The sequence below is a fragment of the Rhipicephalus sanguineus genome, chromosome 2 (assembly GCF_013339695.2).
Source record: "Rhipicephalus sanguineus isolate Rsan-2018 chromosome 2, BIME_Rsan_1.4, whole genome shotgun sequence".
Taxonomy (NCBI): domain Eukaryota; kingdom Metazoa; phylum Arthropoda; class Arachnida; order Ixodida; family Ixodidae; genus Rhipicephalus; species Rhipicephalus sanguineus.
In genome coordinates this window covers 187334515-187352558 of record NC_051177.1, presented here as the reverse complement: position 1 = coordinate 187352558, position 18044 = coordinate 187334515, and the positions used below count along the sequence as shown (strand labels likewise).

At 46.9% G+C, this 18044-nt stretch overlaps 1 protein-coding gene across 2 annotated transcripts in view; it reads left to right on the top strand.

The window, feature by feature from the left end:
• LOC119383926 (arginine kinase) overlaps positions 1-18044 on the top strand; it is an 87480-nt gene that overhangs the window by 54671 nt on the left and 14765 nt on the right. For both annotated transcript variants that reach the window (XM_037652201.2, XM_037652202.2), the window contains exons 3-5: positions 9093-9319; positions 11864-12190; positions 15195-15399. In XM_037652201.2, the coding sequence (XP_037508129.1) occupies positions 9093-9319; positions 11864-12190; positions 15195-15399 (759 nt within the window). The remainder of the gene's footprint in view (positions 1-9092; positions 9320-11863; positions 12191-15194; positions 15400-18044) is intronic.

Genomic DNA, 18044 nt, shown 5'->3' with positions numbered 1-18044 from the left:
GGTGTGATAGCCAGAAGACCGTCGCATACTGGATGCAGAACTTGGTCGCCATCCCGCGGCATGTGAAATGTAATTGAACACCACGGCCGAACTAGAGGGAAACGCAATGGGCGTCGTGCCGCCCCGGTAGGCCGGCCGCGATTTTTCTAGGGGCGAGGGCGTGAGCTGGCAATTCGGTGTTACAGCCAGGTGAGGCAGGCGCGCGTCTCATAGCTATGAGCGAGGCCGACGCTTTTACGACGCTTGGCTAAGGTCGCGGTGTGTTAAGGCATTGACAAAATTGAACTTCTATTGAAAACGCGCCGAATGGGAGGGACGTGTAACGCGTTGCAGGTGCTAATCGCGGAGGCCACAGTAATGACGATTTACTTTACCATACGCCTCCCAGAGGGCACCACTACCCCGCCGACCGGGAGAGTGGTAGATATAAAAGGCGCGTTTGTAAAGCGTTTAGAGTGTGACCGTGGCGCAGTGGTTGGCGTGCCCGGTATCTGTTGTTGCGGACCGAGCGGTCGGTAATTCGATGCCCGTTGACGGAACTTTTTTTTCGTTGACATCTGATCGTGTATATTTTTTCGATGTCATTTCCGTCACGGAATTACGTCACTGAAGTCTTGGTGGACGCCGGTATAAAACACTTTTGTGTTAAAATCGTGGCAGGCCTACCAAGGCGGCACGACAAGCTTTGCGTTTTCCTCTAGTCCGGCCGTGGTGTTCAATCAAATTTTAACATGCCGCGGGATGGCGACCAAGTTCTGCGTCCAATATGCGACGCTCTTCTGGCTATCACACCGCGTTCTGTGATTACGCTTTCACCGTTAACTACTACAGCTACCACAAGGTTTTGTTTATTCATTTAGCAGGGAGGTTAGTCGTCGGGATGGAGATGTACCACCAATCATCAAAGTGGGCACATCCACGTTAAACGGTGCTATAGCTGCCAGACATCAACATACATTTTGCAAACTCTCTTATATCAATGTACAATAAAAATTCATTTAGTTCTGTAAGGGCACGCTTTACTTTCGTGTTATTCCGATTCCTATGACGGAGGGATCAACCACGTTTTTTAAGCAAATCTGGACGTGTCTTAGGACGAGATATCTTGACATGAGGCGTTGTCTCACGTGTACGACTGGGCTTTACGATGCAGATAGCTCTATTCAGAAGCTTGGCAAGTAAAAAAAGGTTTACTGTGTCTAATCGTCTTTTCAAAGTAACATGTATGTTTGTCGAAGTCGCTTAAACATAAATAAGCCTGGTGGTAAAAAGGAAAGAAAAGCCAAATGCTAGGTATATTCCAATCTATGTTTTTTTTTTGCTTTTCACGCTTTTTAATTTGTATAAAAAATAAATACCATCTAGTGGAAGAGAATTGCTGCGTTATGCCAATCCTGCATACACCACGACTGATCGGCAATTTTAATTGTTAAGGTAAGCTAGCATGATTGAGTGACGAATTACGAAAAGTAATGTAATTATATTGGAATGGTTAGCATTTTTCTATCGTGTTCACAAACTAGCTTACGTAAGTAATGCTCGTAGTTAGGCATCGTTACGTAATAACACCAATCTTTGTCAAGTGAAACGGGTCTTCAAAGAGCAGGCGATACGAAAATGGTCTTAAGCAGCAGCTTTTACAATGTGGGCGTTGGAACTGATAAAAAGTAGGATACTTATGCTGATTGAAGCATGGTTTTAGTTATTGGTTTGTTGGCTGATCCACGTAATTTGGCGTTAATATGTAAAATTGGTTACAAAAGACGCCGCAATGGACAGAATTAGATTAACATTTTTCCTGCCGAAGACGAGCTGGGCTCGTCTACGCTGAAAAAAGCGTTTGGGGGCGCTGCAGTTACGCTGCCTTGATGCATTATGCTGTCCTCTCTTTGGCTTCAACAGATATCGCAGCAAACAATTTAAAAACGCGCTCAAAGCATGCGTTTTGGTCGAGAAAGGACTTGATTCATATGAACTAAATTAAGAAAATGGCGTCGTTCTCTGTACGCGAGCGTTTCGCGTGTGCCCGAACAGCTGCGTTCAGAAACAAAAAATGCCCTTGTTTGCACAAGTTTCGTAAAATAAAGAATTTCAGTTCTCCTCGAAGTGGGGCAGCGGCTACACATGGCATCACAATTTCTCTAAATCATTGGATTCGAACGACGACCGCGTCTCAACGTATCGGCAGTGGACGCCCTTAGATGTAAGCAAACCCCCACCGACGCGTCCAAGGATTGTTTTCACGGACTCACTTCCCTGCCCTTATTACTTTTTTTTAATTTGAAAGAGACATTTGCTGCAACGAAGACTGTAGTGGTTAGGGCACTTTTCGTGGTGCCGTGCAGTGAAGCCCATCCTCTATACATTTAACAAAAAATGCGTGTATCTTGCGAATAAAGCGCCTTTGTATAATTTTTTTATTGTTTCAAGACACTGTAGAATAAAATGGGCAAATACAAAAAAATCGGTATTTTTTATCGTTTGCGGCCAGAAAGTTCGGTAGGGAAAGAGTTAACTAATTAGCCTTCACTAATCAAGGTTTCTTAAAGCGCTACTATGTGCACCGTATGTATGCAAGCGGTCCCGCGTTTAAGACTCACCTCTCTCTCTCTCTCTCTCTCTCTCTCTCTCTCTCTCTCTCTCTCTCTCTCTCTCTCTCTCTGTAAATACGTTCACCGATACATAGAAACGAACCCCTGACCTCGCTTTCAACGGCACAATGTGACATCTATGCAGCGGGCCACCACGAACTGCGCGTGCACGCCAAGTCAAGAACGTAAACACACCGGCGGGGTATTCGGTTGCCTCGCAAAGCACCCTTACCCCCGTTGTTCGGACGTGCTCCAAAAGCGGAGCTGCAGTTTAATATATATCGCGGTGCAGGATACCCGCACGCGTGGCTGGGCCCAGGACTGGGCGCACAGTGGCAGCCGCAGGTTGCCCGCGCTATTTTCGGGGTAGGACCCTCTGTGTTCGCGGGCGCACTTCTCTAAATTAAGCACCGCGCGCACACAAACAAGCACAAGAACGCGGAGAAGCCGCGGTTTGGCGAGTGGTCTCGTCTAGGAAACGAGCTCCGCCGAAGGCGGAAGATCCGTCGACACATGGCCATTTCCGGAAGATAGCTTCCACTCTCCCTTGTCGCCCCAACACCTCCCCGCACTCCTCCTCCATAATGGCCTTTCTTATATTCCTTATATGCGTTTGTTTGTCGTTCTGCCATTGTTCTTTAGTTTTTTTTTTTTTTTGTCAAGAGAGGGGAGTCCTCTCTCCACCGCTGCCAGGGCTTTTATATTTCGATTGAAGCGGCCGCCACTACGAGCAGTGTTCAGATGCACCATTTTACGCTATTCCTCGCGGAAGTGCGGGAAAAAATGTGTCGGGGTCTGTAATCTCAACTTCCCGCAAGGGTAGTCTTCGGTTAACCATCTCCGAAAAGGCAGGGTCATGACAGGCTTGATTTATTCTGTAAGTGACCAACGCCTAGATGGTGGTCAATGAAGAAGCTCCCTGACACATAAAAAGATGTTGCAAATACAGGCACGGTTTCGCGTAACCCATTTTGTTGTCCTTTTTGCGGTGTTACTTTCGGCAATCAAGTTTTAGCGTAGCTATTCAAGTACTGAGGTTGCATGGCCTCGATTAATTAGGCATTCAGGAACGTGTTATACTTGAGAGCGCTTTGTCGATTTTAAAATATTGTGAGTATACAATAGGATATAATACGAGTGTACTATTATCACTTATGTGTAGAACCAGCGGTATCAAAGAGACCCGCGCAAATACCACGAGAAACCAAGAAAAACGCGCTTCCGTCTCTACGCGTATTTTTTGCGCTGGTACGTGATCATTAGCTATACAAGAGAAATTCTACAAGTAGTTCTTGGCTAGAAAACAATATTATCGCTGCTCAAGCAAAATAACTACGCTGCATATAAAGCTTGTGCCCATCTATCGATGCTTTACGGGCGCCTGCACCTGAGCACGTGATGTCGGGCTTCGCTGTAATCAGAATTTATGAACTGATGCGTAAATACAAAATATCTTAGATATTATTTAGAAAATTTCAAAAAGCTGCACGCGAGGCCTACCTTTTTTATTAAATAAAAAGGGGGAATATAGCGGTTCAGTATTTTGTCGTACTAACTATCTGCCAACAGACGCACGCTTATATCTATACCTTTTATATCTTTAACTTTATCTCTATAATGTTTGTTATCTGTAACTATCAACAAATTCACGTTTACATAATTCCGGATTATACCACCGTCAGAACAACCTATTTAAGACCAAACGGAGCGAATGAGACTAGCTATAAACAAGGTGAAAACGAGTAGAATGCATCGCCTGCCACGCTGTTTATTCCTGATTAGGCACCCTCGGATGCGTTTTGCTTAGGCCATGCCATACGATATTATGTATTGTGCCATTTTGCCTGTGTGAAGGTATTCCGACTGCAGACGATGTAACTGCAATATGCGATATCACTGAGACAGTTCGCGCCCACGGCGCTAAGGTCTCTGGGCTACGTTTACTTTCTTGTCACATAACCGTCTCTTGGGTGGCTTAGTACACACGGTGCTCGGCTGCTGGAGCGAAAGACGTGGGTTCGATTCCGGTCGCTGCGGTCGCATTTCGATGCAGGTGAAATTCTATAGCGACCCATATACTGTGAGATTACAATGCACATTAAAGAACCCTAGGTGGCCAAAATTGTACATAGTACTCCACTGCGGCGTATCTCATAGCCCGAGTCGCTCTGGGACGTTGCACACCATTAATCAATTATTCCGTATCACAACAGTCTGGCAATGCCCGTCTATTCCCACAGAGGAACTGCGTGCCTCCCCATTGCCTATAAGAAAAGAATTTTATTCAATCGTTCTTATCAGACATGTACACGATAGCAGGAGAACACATGGTAAAAGCCTTATCTAGATTTAGCCGCGGTTACATTTTCAGTCGTTATGCTTACTCTGCAAAGAAGGCGCGCCTGCGTTGCGTGAACTGATTTTCTCAGAGCGTATTCCAGCGACCCTGTACTGGTGCGAAACACGGGACAGCGTTCCCATAAATCACACACAACAATATCCTAAACAATACCATCTCAAAATAGCGGGGCTTGATTTTAAAAAGGGGGCACCTGTTACGAAAGGATACGCGTGTACACTCTACGGCTACCCAACTTTTTTAAGGTTGCCATTAAATAAAAAAACACATTCGTACAGGTCAGCCTTCAAGGGTTGTGCCTTGTGATAGAAGAAACCGCAATGACCGGCTCCGGCTGTCGTATTCTCTCCATGTATGGCATCACGGCGCGATGAACGATGTAGAATATAGCGTGGGATCGAGATATAACGACCACCGCCGCTGTAGCATCTCATAGCACTCATTATACACACGCATACACACAACACACACACACAAAGAAGAGCGTGACGTCTGAATTGTGTCCGCAGTCTCCACACGCACGTCACCGAGCCATACACACAGTGCAGCCGTCAAACGGCGCCCTTGACATGTGGCGTGCCTTGTAAACAGTGCTGGTTCGATTGTACGCTATTCCTCGGCGGCACCCATTCGTACACGGCACGCCATGGATCCGTTCGATAAGTTTCGAAAAGAACGATCTCCCCGCTCAGTTGTGCCGGCCTTGGGGCTCCACGTTCGATCGTGTCAGCCTCTCTGCAATCGCTGTGCTCGATACTTCTTTCGCCTTCTTGGTGCGTTGCATGCGAGTTTTCGCACGCTTAAAGGGAAAAAACATTGTCCGCTGTCTTACGCGTAGTGAAGAACCGTTGATTAGGGTTGATTATGAGATATTTGTTAGGGCAGCGAGCGATATTATAGAAAACCGCTAATTAGGTAGTGCTTTCCTGCTCTCTCTTTTCGAGCGATTTCAATCGTTATCTTAGTTTACAGAAGTACAAGCACGCAATGTTTCTAAAACTGCAATTAGGTTTTCACTTGGACTTGCTTTTCATTGTGAACGCGTATTCTTGCGCATAAAACATCGACAGAACGACGAATGCGGTGAGAAACGCGGAGCGCTATCTACAGCGCAAACTAGCAAGTGCAACCTGAATGGACGCACCTGTTTTGTTCAACGGCCAGCGTCATCTTACACCATGTTTTCAATGCCGCAAGCACTTATCTTCCCAGTGTGCTAACACCGTAACCATAGTGATAGTTTAACACTGGTCCAGAGGTTAGTTGGATGACACAGGCAAGAACGCAATTTAAGTACTACACTGATTCCATGTAACCACGTACACGTACATATGTCCTTATTTTTTTAGGTGTTGCCACATTTAGAAAGCATCTGACGTTATAACTAACTTCTTGTACAATACATACTCCAGCCCTCAATCATAATTTCGTGCATTCATAGCAATGCCTCCGCCACTAAGCGAGTAAGCTCTACAGAAAAGCACGCTTCTCGGCATATGCAGTGTGCAGGAGCGGTTATTCGCAAGAGCTCAAAAGAGCGCATGTGCGAAGCGAGAGGTCCACACTAGAGCACTGCACGGGCCCGGGCCGGCCCGCGGGCCGGGCCGGGCCGTCCGAAGCGTTTTCCGGCGGGTCCGGCCTGGGCTCGGGCTTGAAAGTGTGGGCCCGGGCCGGGCCCGGGCTTGAGGCTGCGGGTCGGGCCGGACTCCCACCTGCTCATTAAAAGGCGTAAGTCGGGCTTTCGAGCACACGCGAACGTTATGTATTGCATGGTCTAATGTATACTGTGCCAAGCTGAAGTGACACGTGCAAAGAGCTGGCTCTTAGTAAAGCTTAGCAATAAAAATAGAAAAACCGTTGAAGTGCTATTTTTTTTTCGCCCCCATCAAATTGCGGCCGCCGTGGCCGCGGGAATCGCACCCGCGCCCTAGGACTTAACAGCGAAACAGCTTAACCGCTGAGCTACCACGGCGGGCAAAGCAACATTTCGATGCATGTACACACCGAATTTTCCGTCCGATCGACCGCTACCAAGCGCACGGCATCATTATTAATCATCATCAACAGCTAATATCCTCTAGCGGGCCCGGGTCAGGCCTGGTCATGAACAAGCGCGCCCTGGATTAGATTAGTAATGAACGCCTGGGCTTGGAACGATGGGCCCGGGCCGGGCTCGGGCTGGGTTCGGTCATGTACGCACGGGCCCGGGCCGGGCCCGCGCTTGGAACCACGGGCACGGGCTGGGCTCGGGCTTCATGAAGCGGGCCCGGGCCGGGCCCGGGCCGTAAAATCCGGCCCGTGCAGTGCTCTAGTCCACACGTTCTTCAGCCTTGTAGGTTTTGTCAAAGCTTGTCGCGGATTCACGAGTTAGCACCCTCAGCGCACTCTCATTGAAGGACTTGGAACGAAACAGCGCAGTGTTCTGGGTTTTATATAGAACGCGAGATACTAGTTGCCGCACTTTACGCTTTTTGTAGTGTTTTCTTGCATTGAAAAACTTCACATAATTGGCCCAGTCGGTACAGATGCATATTCACAACTGAAGGCTTAATCTTGTAAAGCACATATACAACGGAAATTAAGAACCATGCGCAATTGTACGTGACAAAATTCAAGTCCTGAAGTAGTAAATACGGATAATGAAAGAAACACCAAACAAGGGTACTACTTATTAATCAAAATATTTGTTCAGGAAATTCGTTTCGTTGCTATGTACCCGCTTGATGCATAGTTGAAGATTACAAGCGCATTCCTCAAGTTTCAAAATCTCATGTTATTCAAGTCTGGCATCGCATCGCGTAAGCCGGCGTTTATTTCTACATGCATTTGGGGGAATAAAAATTATGAGAAAGCTCGTCTCACACTTGAGACTTGACAGATCATAAAAATTCCGTTAAATGCATTAGTGAAAAGTCCATATATTTCAGTGTTTCTGATTCCCCCCCCCCCCCACCCGCCCGTCGCTCCTCTCAAAAGGAGAAACAACGAAATATCGCAAACAAACATCATGAAAGCACGGGAACATGAGTGCTCATGTATTCATCATGCTTCTCTTTTTGCAATATGCGTGTTGCTCGTATATTGGTGTCGATGAGTTAGAGTAGCCACAGCAATTAGAACAAGGAGTATGCGTAAGGCAATGCAGGTAGCTTTGTTCAAGATAGATCGTAAGTATTCCACGCCTTGGGGAGGTCAGTATCAGGCTGTAAAGGCCATAATTCAGTGGGTGTAAAAACTCCCTAATACTGTTCCTTTCCAAAGGTCCTTTACGCTAAGTTATGCTCTGAATACAAGCACCATATAAGCAATGAGTAAGTTTTGTCCTTAGCCAAGAAATAAATTTTTCGGCCTGTATATTGTTTAATTTGTAGTCCTGGTGCTCGTCGGCCGCTTTTTACTTCATCCTCGATTGCTACTTCAACGCATTCGAACTTGGCCACATCGGCTTGTGCATAGTTGCTCATTTCTGTTACATATGTCGTTTATAAAAACAAACTTTCAGTCGTGAGTCAGCGCTCGTGCTCTGTGTTCTGTTCTTTATACTTCGTGTCTTCGTGGCATTACTAGAATACCCTGTGTTACCACGTTCCAAGGTTCTCTGGCAAACAATAAAATGAAATGTTCGGAAATTGCGTGCGGGGCTTTCAACGCGTATCCCGCTGCGCAAAATCCCCATTTCCTATCCGTTAGGAGACAAATACGAACATGTCTGCCCATTTCCATCACGAACTAGTGTTTCTAGGCCAATGGCGTGGTACCTCAGTTCATAAACTAAATTCTATTAAATAACAGAAGCACCTTAACTCGCATGGGGGTGCTACTTTTCGTGCAAGTAAAAAAGTAAGAAAACCTTTGATTATAAAAGCTTTTAGTCGCACTCAACGACTGTCTTAACTTTTGAGCGGGTACGCCTCTGACTCATCTGTTATCAACGTTCGTGCTTGAATTGTTCTCTTATCTGGGTACCTATACTTTTTGTGAGATCATAGCATTATGAATTTAAAAGCAGTACTTTCATCTATGTTGATCTACCATAATGCAATATGTGGGTGTTTTGCATTCATTCATTCATTCGTTTGTTCGTTTGTTTTTTTTCGTTCGTTCGTTCGTTCGTTCATTCATTCATCCATTCGTTGATGCAGGTGTGGAAAACCTGGACAGCGGCGTAGGCGTGTACGCGCCAGACGCCGAGTCTTACACGGTGTTTGCTGACCTGTTCAACCCGGTGATCGAGGACTACCACGGTGGATTCAAGCCCACCGACAAGCACCCACCCACCGACTTCGGAGACATGAACACAATCGTGAACGTGGACCCCGAAAACAAATACGTCGTATCCACCAGGGTACGCTGCGGTCGCTCGCTGCAGGTCAGTGCGATTCTTTCTTAAATGCCTCCTACTGGCGAGGCAACGATACTTGCATACATTATGTATACATGCATTATGTAACCGATCTATGTGTAACCAATAAACTGAAACTGACACTTTCCTTGTCCAATCATGCGGTGAAAGTTCTCGAGACGAATGACTCGTAAAGTTAAATTTGGCCACCGCTTATATCACAGCACGAAGCAGCAAGCCCAGGAACCTCGTACGAGTTCTTTCACTAGCGTACAGAATCATTGTCCTCGTTCAGGTCAGTAGAGAAAAACACAACAGGATGGGACGATGCAATGGTCTCCGTCCACAGAAGTATCTTGCACTGTTTGTGCGGACCGCGGACTGGCGACGTCGGATTTCCTCACGTCATTTTCTACAAGTACCTTTACGCAAACGCATGATAGTGGTTAAACCCTTTCGGCACTGAATTTCTTGTATGATGAGTGGAGGTTGTTTAAGCTGTTTTCTGTGCTTGTGCGGGTCGAACATTACCACTAAAAAATAATAATCTTGTAGTCGAAGTAAGAATACGAGTTAGTGTAGATGGTGTCAAAATGCTACATCAGAGCTTAAGGCGCGGTTTCACAAAGACCTGAGAAAGCAGGAATTGTGTTACCTCCGCGTGTGAAACACTTCCAATGAGTTGCTCGAACTTCAAAGGCACGAGCGCATCTGGCACATTCTCACGTATGACACCAGTTTTTTCACCGCACTACTCCATGTTCCATCGCAGCTCTTATTAATCTTTTCATGGGCTCCAATTTTGACCAAGAATTCCCCCTTGGCGCACCCCGCGTCCACTTTATCCCCAAGTTCGAGAAACAGACGTTTCAGAAAATACCTGTTCTATTACTGATTCGGTGATCGTGTTTCCCATTTCCATTCGGACACTTCATAGGTGATTCCTTGAAATGCCGTGGCTGCTTACTGATATCGACTTCTTTTTCATCCAATGTACTACTTTCCGATACCGCACTCTAATCGTCCATGGGGTGAGGGTGAGTCGCATGAAGCTCCACATCTTCGTCACATTCGCTGCATTTACCCTCTACAAACGACAAAACAGTTTATTACCGCGCTCCTGGAATAGTACATCAGTGGCTACTTCGAGCCTTCTACACTGGCCTGGCTGGTACGCGTAAAAAAGCAACGTTGGTATTGAAAGACCTGGGATCAATCAAATGGCAAACCTAAAGAACCGCAGCCGTCATGACTCAATGGGAGCCGTTTGCGTCATCTGAGCCGTGATGAAAAGAGGCATATCGAGAAAGCTAGGCTCACGATCACAGCGGCGGGTACCACTCATGTAACATTGGAAAATAATATGCATAATTCGGAACATGTGCACCCTGACAGTTAATTACAACATTTCGCCTCACGCTTCGAGTGCTACGTTTTCGCTGAATATGTATTTTTATTGCCGTCAGCACGAAAACGGCACGTGAGTACCGCGGCAGTATCACAGTAGGCTTTTCGAAAGGTTCGCTGTAAAAAAGCGTGCCCGTTTTGTTTTCAATGCGCCCGGGTGAATGTTTACTTGTGGCTTTAGTGGACACCACCAGCGCAAAAGGGGCTGACATCACACGGCTGTTCGCTGCCTTTACTTGTCATCCCGGATTTCTGCGTCATCTCGTCGCATTTAGAACGCACTATACGTTTCGTTTCGCTCACCAGTGACCACGCAGCAATGTGTTTCAAACACAGTCTTTCGGTCTTCACGATGAAATCTGCAAGTTTGTAGGCATTCACTCGCAACTGTCAGAACGATTTCGATAAGGTAAAAAAATGACAACAATTATTTGCGTGTGTTGCCTAAGTAAGCAAATTCTCGACGCGAGAATACAACAGATCGCTCAATAATACTTTTCTGTGCGCTTTTTTTTTAATTGGAGACGTTACTTATTCCATCTGTTCTCTGCAAAAAAATCGGCAGCATGTCGCGCTCTCTGTAGCACTTGAAGACGAAAGCCTGCTGCTCAGTTGGTAATGCATTAAGTTATGCATGTTGGGGACCAGACTTCTTGCACGACCTAACGAGCCGCGGTGTTTGGGACACTCGTCGTTCTCAGTCGATTGCATTGTTCCCTCACCCCTCCCCAAGGAGCTTTCTGCGCTTCACCTGGCGTTGCACTACGTCCGGCATCGGCCCACCTTTGACCAAGTAACGATGTCATGTGACGACGCCATCATGACATCATGACACCACAAACTACGATGATTTATGAATACATGATGATTTAACTGATGCATCCAAACAAGCCGTTCCTTCTCCGCAGGTCTCCCTCGGAGAAGGTCACGTTAGTTGCTGTACCACATCATTAGCCTGCCGTGTTTCGCCCGATATCACCAAACAACAAGACACTACACGATAGAATTGTTGCAGGTTTCGATATGATGAAAAACAGATAGTCACAGGATTTAGTAAACGCTTGACATGTGGCTTGCATGTAAAGCTGTATCTTACACCAGTAAATTTTACTTCATCACAGTAGACACAAATTTAAGTTTTCCTTCGCTACTTCTCTACCACAGGGCTACCCGTTTAACCCGTGCCTGACCGAGGCCCAGTACAAGGAGATGGAGGACAAGGTCAGCTCTCAGCTCAAGGGTATGACTGGCGACCTCAAGGGCACCTACTACCCTCTCACGGGCATGGACAAGAAGACGCAGCAGCAGCTCATCGACGACCACTTCCTGTTCAAGGAAGGAGACCGTTTTCTGCAGGCGGCCAACGCCTGCCGCTATTGGCCCACCGGAAGAGGCATCTACCACAACGACGCCAAGACCTTCCTTGTCTGGGTGAACGAGGAGGACCACCTGCGAATCATCTCCATGCAGCAGGGTGGTGACCTCAAGCAGGTGCGCGTTCGTTATGTTTTATTGGGATAGCAATTATATGAACACTCTCGGCTGATTTTTGCCGTCGCCGTCATGTCCCGCATATATATATGTATATATACGGTAGAAAAACAGGTCGACAAACGTGCGAAACACAAGGTTTACTAGCGTTTCAGCAGGGGGTCCTGCCTTCGTCAGAGTGATTTTTTTCTACCCCATGTTCCACCGGATCCATTGAATTTTACCCCACCATGTATATATATATATATATATATATATATATATATATATATATATATATATATATATATATATGAGGCACACAGTAAAATAAAGCAGAAGAAAACAATTTCGAAGTACCGGACCGCGGATTCGAACCATCGACCCCCGCCCCCCAGCGCGCTGCGTTAGACAACTCAACCATACGCCATGCATGCGCCGGCGATATAACGGCGAGCTATATATATACACCATTTACCGCTGGTGGTAAGCAAATCTCGGAGGAGCTTGAGCGTGTTTTTAATCACGCAACGCTCCTACATTTTCTTTCAGTTTGAAAACTGCCATTGAGACGCGCACACAATGTGTCCCCTTTCTGTGCCCACTCGTGATGTGGAACGAAAAAAGAAAATAGAACACCTGGCACACCTTGCGTCAGACGCCCCCGTGTGGCAGGAGACGCAGAGGGGTTACTCCACGCACCGCAGTTTAAAAGAAAAATATCTAAGAGCGTCCGATTCTCCATTGTCTACTCGCAGTGTTGGCCAATCCCCAGAGTGGGTATGTGCCATATTTCTGAGGAAACAAACAAACATTGTCAACACGTGCAGCACGTTGCTCGAGCACAAAGACGTAACAACTGTGACAGTTCACGCTTGTCCTGTGTATACCAGTGCGTTCATTTCGGGTGTCCTTAGTGCTTCAGCAGCGTGCTGCAAGTATCGAGCTGCTTGTCGTTTTTCGTGGGACATTCCAATTTCTTGTTATTGCATTCATTCCTTCGCCCTTGTGGCGAAACTGACTTTTTTGTTTTGTTGTCAAACTTTCTTTGTCAGCTCCCCTGAGCTTTCGTGGGTGCGGCTGCTGTTTCTCTTCCCGAATACGTCACGCTCCCGTCGACTCGCTTTCCTAGCATTGGTGTAGGTGGTGTCGCTGATAGCACTGTGCATCACCCGCTCCTATGTTCACGCTTAGCGTGAACACGGGAGCGCGTGCCGCAAGGTGCCATCAGCGACGCTACCTATAACTAACACGAAACTACGTACAGCCGCCCATTTTAAAGACGATAGTCTTTCTTGGGGAACTTAAACGCAGAAATTTTGGTCTGTCTTTCTGTCTGTCTGTCTTTCTGTTTGTCGGCACGTCCCTCGATTCAGGCACTCGGCCAAAGTTGAACCACTTGCCCAAGGGCCAGCCGTCTTGAACTGGTGCGGCTGTTCATACTTGTGAACGTTGTCGATCAAAAAGTAAATATCATGCATATCTGAGGTGCAACATCACTAGGTAAGTATTAGGTGGCGTGTTCCTTTAATAGAAAATGCATACATACGTAATTTTAAGGACCCTAGTTTCTTAAGCTGCGCTGAAAATGCATAAGAATGGAAGCTTGAGCGAGTTGGTATGCGTTCATCTTTGTTGAAACAGCGCTCACTAGACGACGACGAAGTAAAAGAAGGCACAGGACAGGCAGCGCCTGTCCTGTGCCTTCTTTTACTTCGTCGTCGTCTAGTGAGCGCTGTTTCAACAAAGCTGAACATGCGACTGCGCTGACATTTGCCCTCCTCCGTGCCCTTCGCACGAGCTCATTGTTGTGTTTCGGTTTCGGTTCTGTATTGCACTGTACGAATGCCATGGGTTGTTGTTGAAAAACTTTAGTTTTGAGAAGGCCAAGAAGGTGGAAAAAAATATTTAAAAAATGAAAAAGCAGCGTTGTGGGCGGCCTTCAGGCTGCCGGTTGTGGGCGCCGCTCTGGCGTTCCTGTTTTACCCAGGCGACGTGTAAATAAAAGAGTGTGTGGAGAGTACTCGTTGAGTGCGGACGTTTCTCTGCTTCAGCGCTTCGCGCCAAACCGCGTTTTCGGGCTGGCTGGCGTCCCCGCCGGTCGCGTTGGTCACCGCCGGTCTTCGCCTGCTGCTGCGCCGGGACTACCAGCACGCAACACAGCACTCATGTTTCCCGACGTATTGCCAGATGGCGTCCATATCTCACACAGCGCCTCTTCTATCGTCTTTACACGACATTTGCAGCGAAGCACGCAGATACGCGGCCAATTTTTTTAACCTGAACGCGCGAGCGCCGACCTCCCAGTCGATAAGCGCCGTTTAACGGAGCACAGCAGTGAAATGAACGAGAATACGCGCATGCGCATGATGGACAGTCCTGTGCAGCTGTCTTCTGCTAGGCTGTTCCGAGAACCGGACGTCGGGACGCCGGGAACCGGCGCTTATCGACTCGGTGGTCGACGCTCGCGCGTTCAGGTTAAACAAATGGGCGGCTATACATGCGCAGTTGCTTGGTGGCACGATTCTTTTACTAACGGCCGCATCGTGTTTTCTGTGAGCGCTTTCGACGAAGATGCGTTCAGATGATGCACTACGTGCGATGATAATATAGTCTCGCTGCTAAAGCACTGCGCATGTGCCGAAAGTCGCGCTGATGCAGATAGTGTCACTGATAGCCCCGTGCTGTGCGGTATGCGTTCCCGTGCTCACGCTGTTTGGTCCTGACTGTACATATCTTTCTCACGCAAAATTTAGATGGCGAAAATGGGACGCAGAAGAGATAGACATTTAAGCACCAAAGTACCGACTGTTTAATGACAGCGCTAGATACGAACAGATGGAATTCCGCGCATGTGCAGCAGAGCCACGGCATTATTCATTACGACGTGGCGGTGATAGCATTCTTTTAAGAAAGCAATACTCTCTCTATTATCCAGGTATCAGTGTGTTGCATATACTGTGCTGCTGTTCCGTACACATGATCTTGTTGTGCACTCAGGTTGCGCATGTTTTGTTCGTGGTAGGTATATAGCCGCATGGTGAGCGGCGTCAAGGAGATCGAGAAGAAGCTGCCATTCTCGCGGGACGACCGGCTCGGATTCCTGACCTTCTGCCCCACAAACCTGGGCACCACCATTCGGGCCAGTGTGCACATCAAGCTGCCCAAGCTGGCCGCTGACAAGGCCAAGCTGGACTCCATCGCGGCCAAGTACAACCTCCAAGTGCGAGGTGGGTGGCACTGGTGACTCACTGACTCTATGTTTTCATTTGTTTTAACGGTATAGAGAAGGACGGAGTTCCACGTGGTTTTTTTTTTCTTTTTTAAAGACGCAGCTTTTTTTACACCTTAAGATAAGGTCTGTATCGTTATTTCTGAATATTAATTCTTTCCTTCTCAAACAATACGACAAGGTTGATGATGATGATATGTGATTTTAATGGCGCAAGAGCCATGCTTGGCCAACGAGCGCCATGAAGAATTTTAAAAGAGTAACAATGGGCCGTGATTTGCAGTGGTATGTAAGGGATGTAAGTTATGATACACGACAAGGTTAGTGCTGTGCTGTCATGAAAACAATACCGGCCGAAAAGTGGCCAAGCGTTTCTGAGCGACGTGTGTCCGCGTAAGGGAATTTCCAGTTTAGATGCTCAGCTTAAGCAACATGTGATATGACGGGTGTGGCACGTCGTAGTGGCATAATAAACACGCGCGTCGTATAAGTGTGTAGTCACGCGATGAAATAAGCAGCATTGGGGACGAGTGTGGGATATAGTGCATCCTCCTGCTCGTTTCCATCCGTTCGATCTTATCGCCAACCAGGCGTTTACTACACGCTGATGCGAGTGACCGCCTAGGTGGAACGCCAATCGGGTGCCTCACGAAGCATGGAAAAATAAATGTAAATCGTTGAGTTATTTAAACTGAGTATACGTGGCTGAGCCTTCGCGCGGCGCAGCGCCATCGAATGCCGCCGAGGGCAGGCATTCGCAACCATTTCATTTTCCCGACACCAAATTTTCGAACAGTGTCCCTCACAAGCATCTTTCTGCCAGAGAAGATGCGGCAAGCAACCGCGTTATCATTGGCAGCGCACTTATCGGCATTTCCTAAAGCTACAAATCAAGCAACGTCGAAAATTCAGCGCGAACTTCCCAACGGGTAGGCCGTAGATTTCATCTGCTCCTTAAGCTGCGGAAGTTCTTGATTACCGATTCCACAGCAACCCTCAACGGAACACCGTTCAAGGAGACCGCGCCAAACAGGTAAGCATATTAAGTACGTTGTTGCGTTCTACAGCAATATTCCATTAGAAGCTACTGAGCTGCACTTTATTTAGCTGATATGTCGTATAAACTGATATTTTACGGTCTGTGTCGAACGTTGCTTTTAGATCACACAGCGTTTCGTAGCTGCACAGTGCCACAGCTTGCAGAGGAAGCCTTTAGTCAGAACCCTTGTTAAGCCAACAAGTTGCTTAGCGATGAAACACTAAATTTAAAACCGTGCAACAGGATGATAACCTGCACTGGCACATCGAACGAGTGCATAATATAGGGCGTTCGTCGAGTATCAGTTTTTTTTCGTCTTGCTAATGGTGATGGGCACTCATCTTTAATGAAAAGCACGTGAGCTAGCCGGCCACGATTTCAAAACACCGTGGCGTATCATTCAAAACAATCTTATGCGCAGTCTATCCCGCACGTGCTGTGGGCGTCCCGCTTTTTTATTTATGTCTAGTTTATTTTTATTTTATGTTTTAGTTTTTTCTCAACTATCTATACCTTGCTGTCACAGAGTCGAAGGAGAATCTATAAAACAACCATCAAACTTCACTTATAACATTGCAACTGACTGCAGCACGCTACAGCGACGCAGAAACAGGAAAATACAAGCTAATGTATTGTAGCTCCAGCACCAGCTCTTGCAGATTTTGTAAGATAACGCTTCATTTCGTGCAGCCACTTATCTTATTATTGGTAACTCGATTCACTTCGTTTTTTTCCCACAGGGCTCTTCTACGTACGTGCAACCAAGGGACTTTTTTACAGATGCGAGGGACTTCATTTTGAACAAGACTCACGCTTTGTTCCTTTTGCAGGAATGGGGCGGTGGGATTAAGCGAAATTACATCAGTCACCCGACGGCTGTCGGTTACTGATACGTTTGTTTCTTTTGTCTTATAACGGCATGTCGTTCTTTTGAAGCGAAAACATTCAACCGAATCCGTAATACTTCGATACAGCACACTTAACTGAAAACCATGCAACTATCTGTATTCTTTCTTTTGCTAGCCAGCAGCCTCAGCTCCCAAACGACCTTACTCGGGCTCGTCTGACTGTAGCTTGCGTGAATGATTCGTGCAACATGCGATGCTGGGCGTCAAGCGGCGCGAATACGTGTTTGTTATACTTGACTGTGATAGCATTGCCCCTGGGCCAAACATTCGACACGCTAGTAGAACCAATGCATTTGAGTGGTTACAAGAGCCTGCAAAGAGGATCAGTACGACAAGCAGCGAGAAAGTAAACTATTCGCCGACCGACTTGCGTTCGCAGAGCAGACATACACTGCGATCGTGGCGACACAATATACTTCAATGACATCTAAAGGTAGCGAGGAACAGTCTTTAGTAACTCAAATAAACTTGCTTCTATTGGGCAGTGTGCATATGGCCCCTAGATTCTTGTCGACGGAGCGCTGTTGGTGGAAAATCGGCCCTAACCTCTTGAATCCGAAACGTCAAAAAGCTTTGTGAGGATCTTGTACGCGCACTCCCCCAGGTAGCGGCTGTAAATTCAGGCTGAATACGATGACAATCATTAACCCTGCTTGATAATCCCGAGCTGTATAACAACGATAGATATAACTGCTT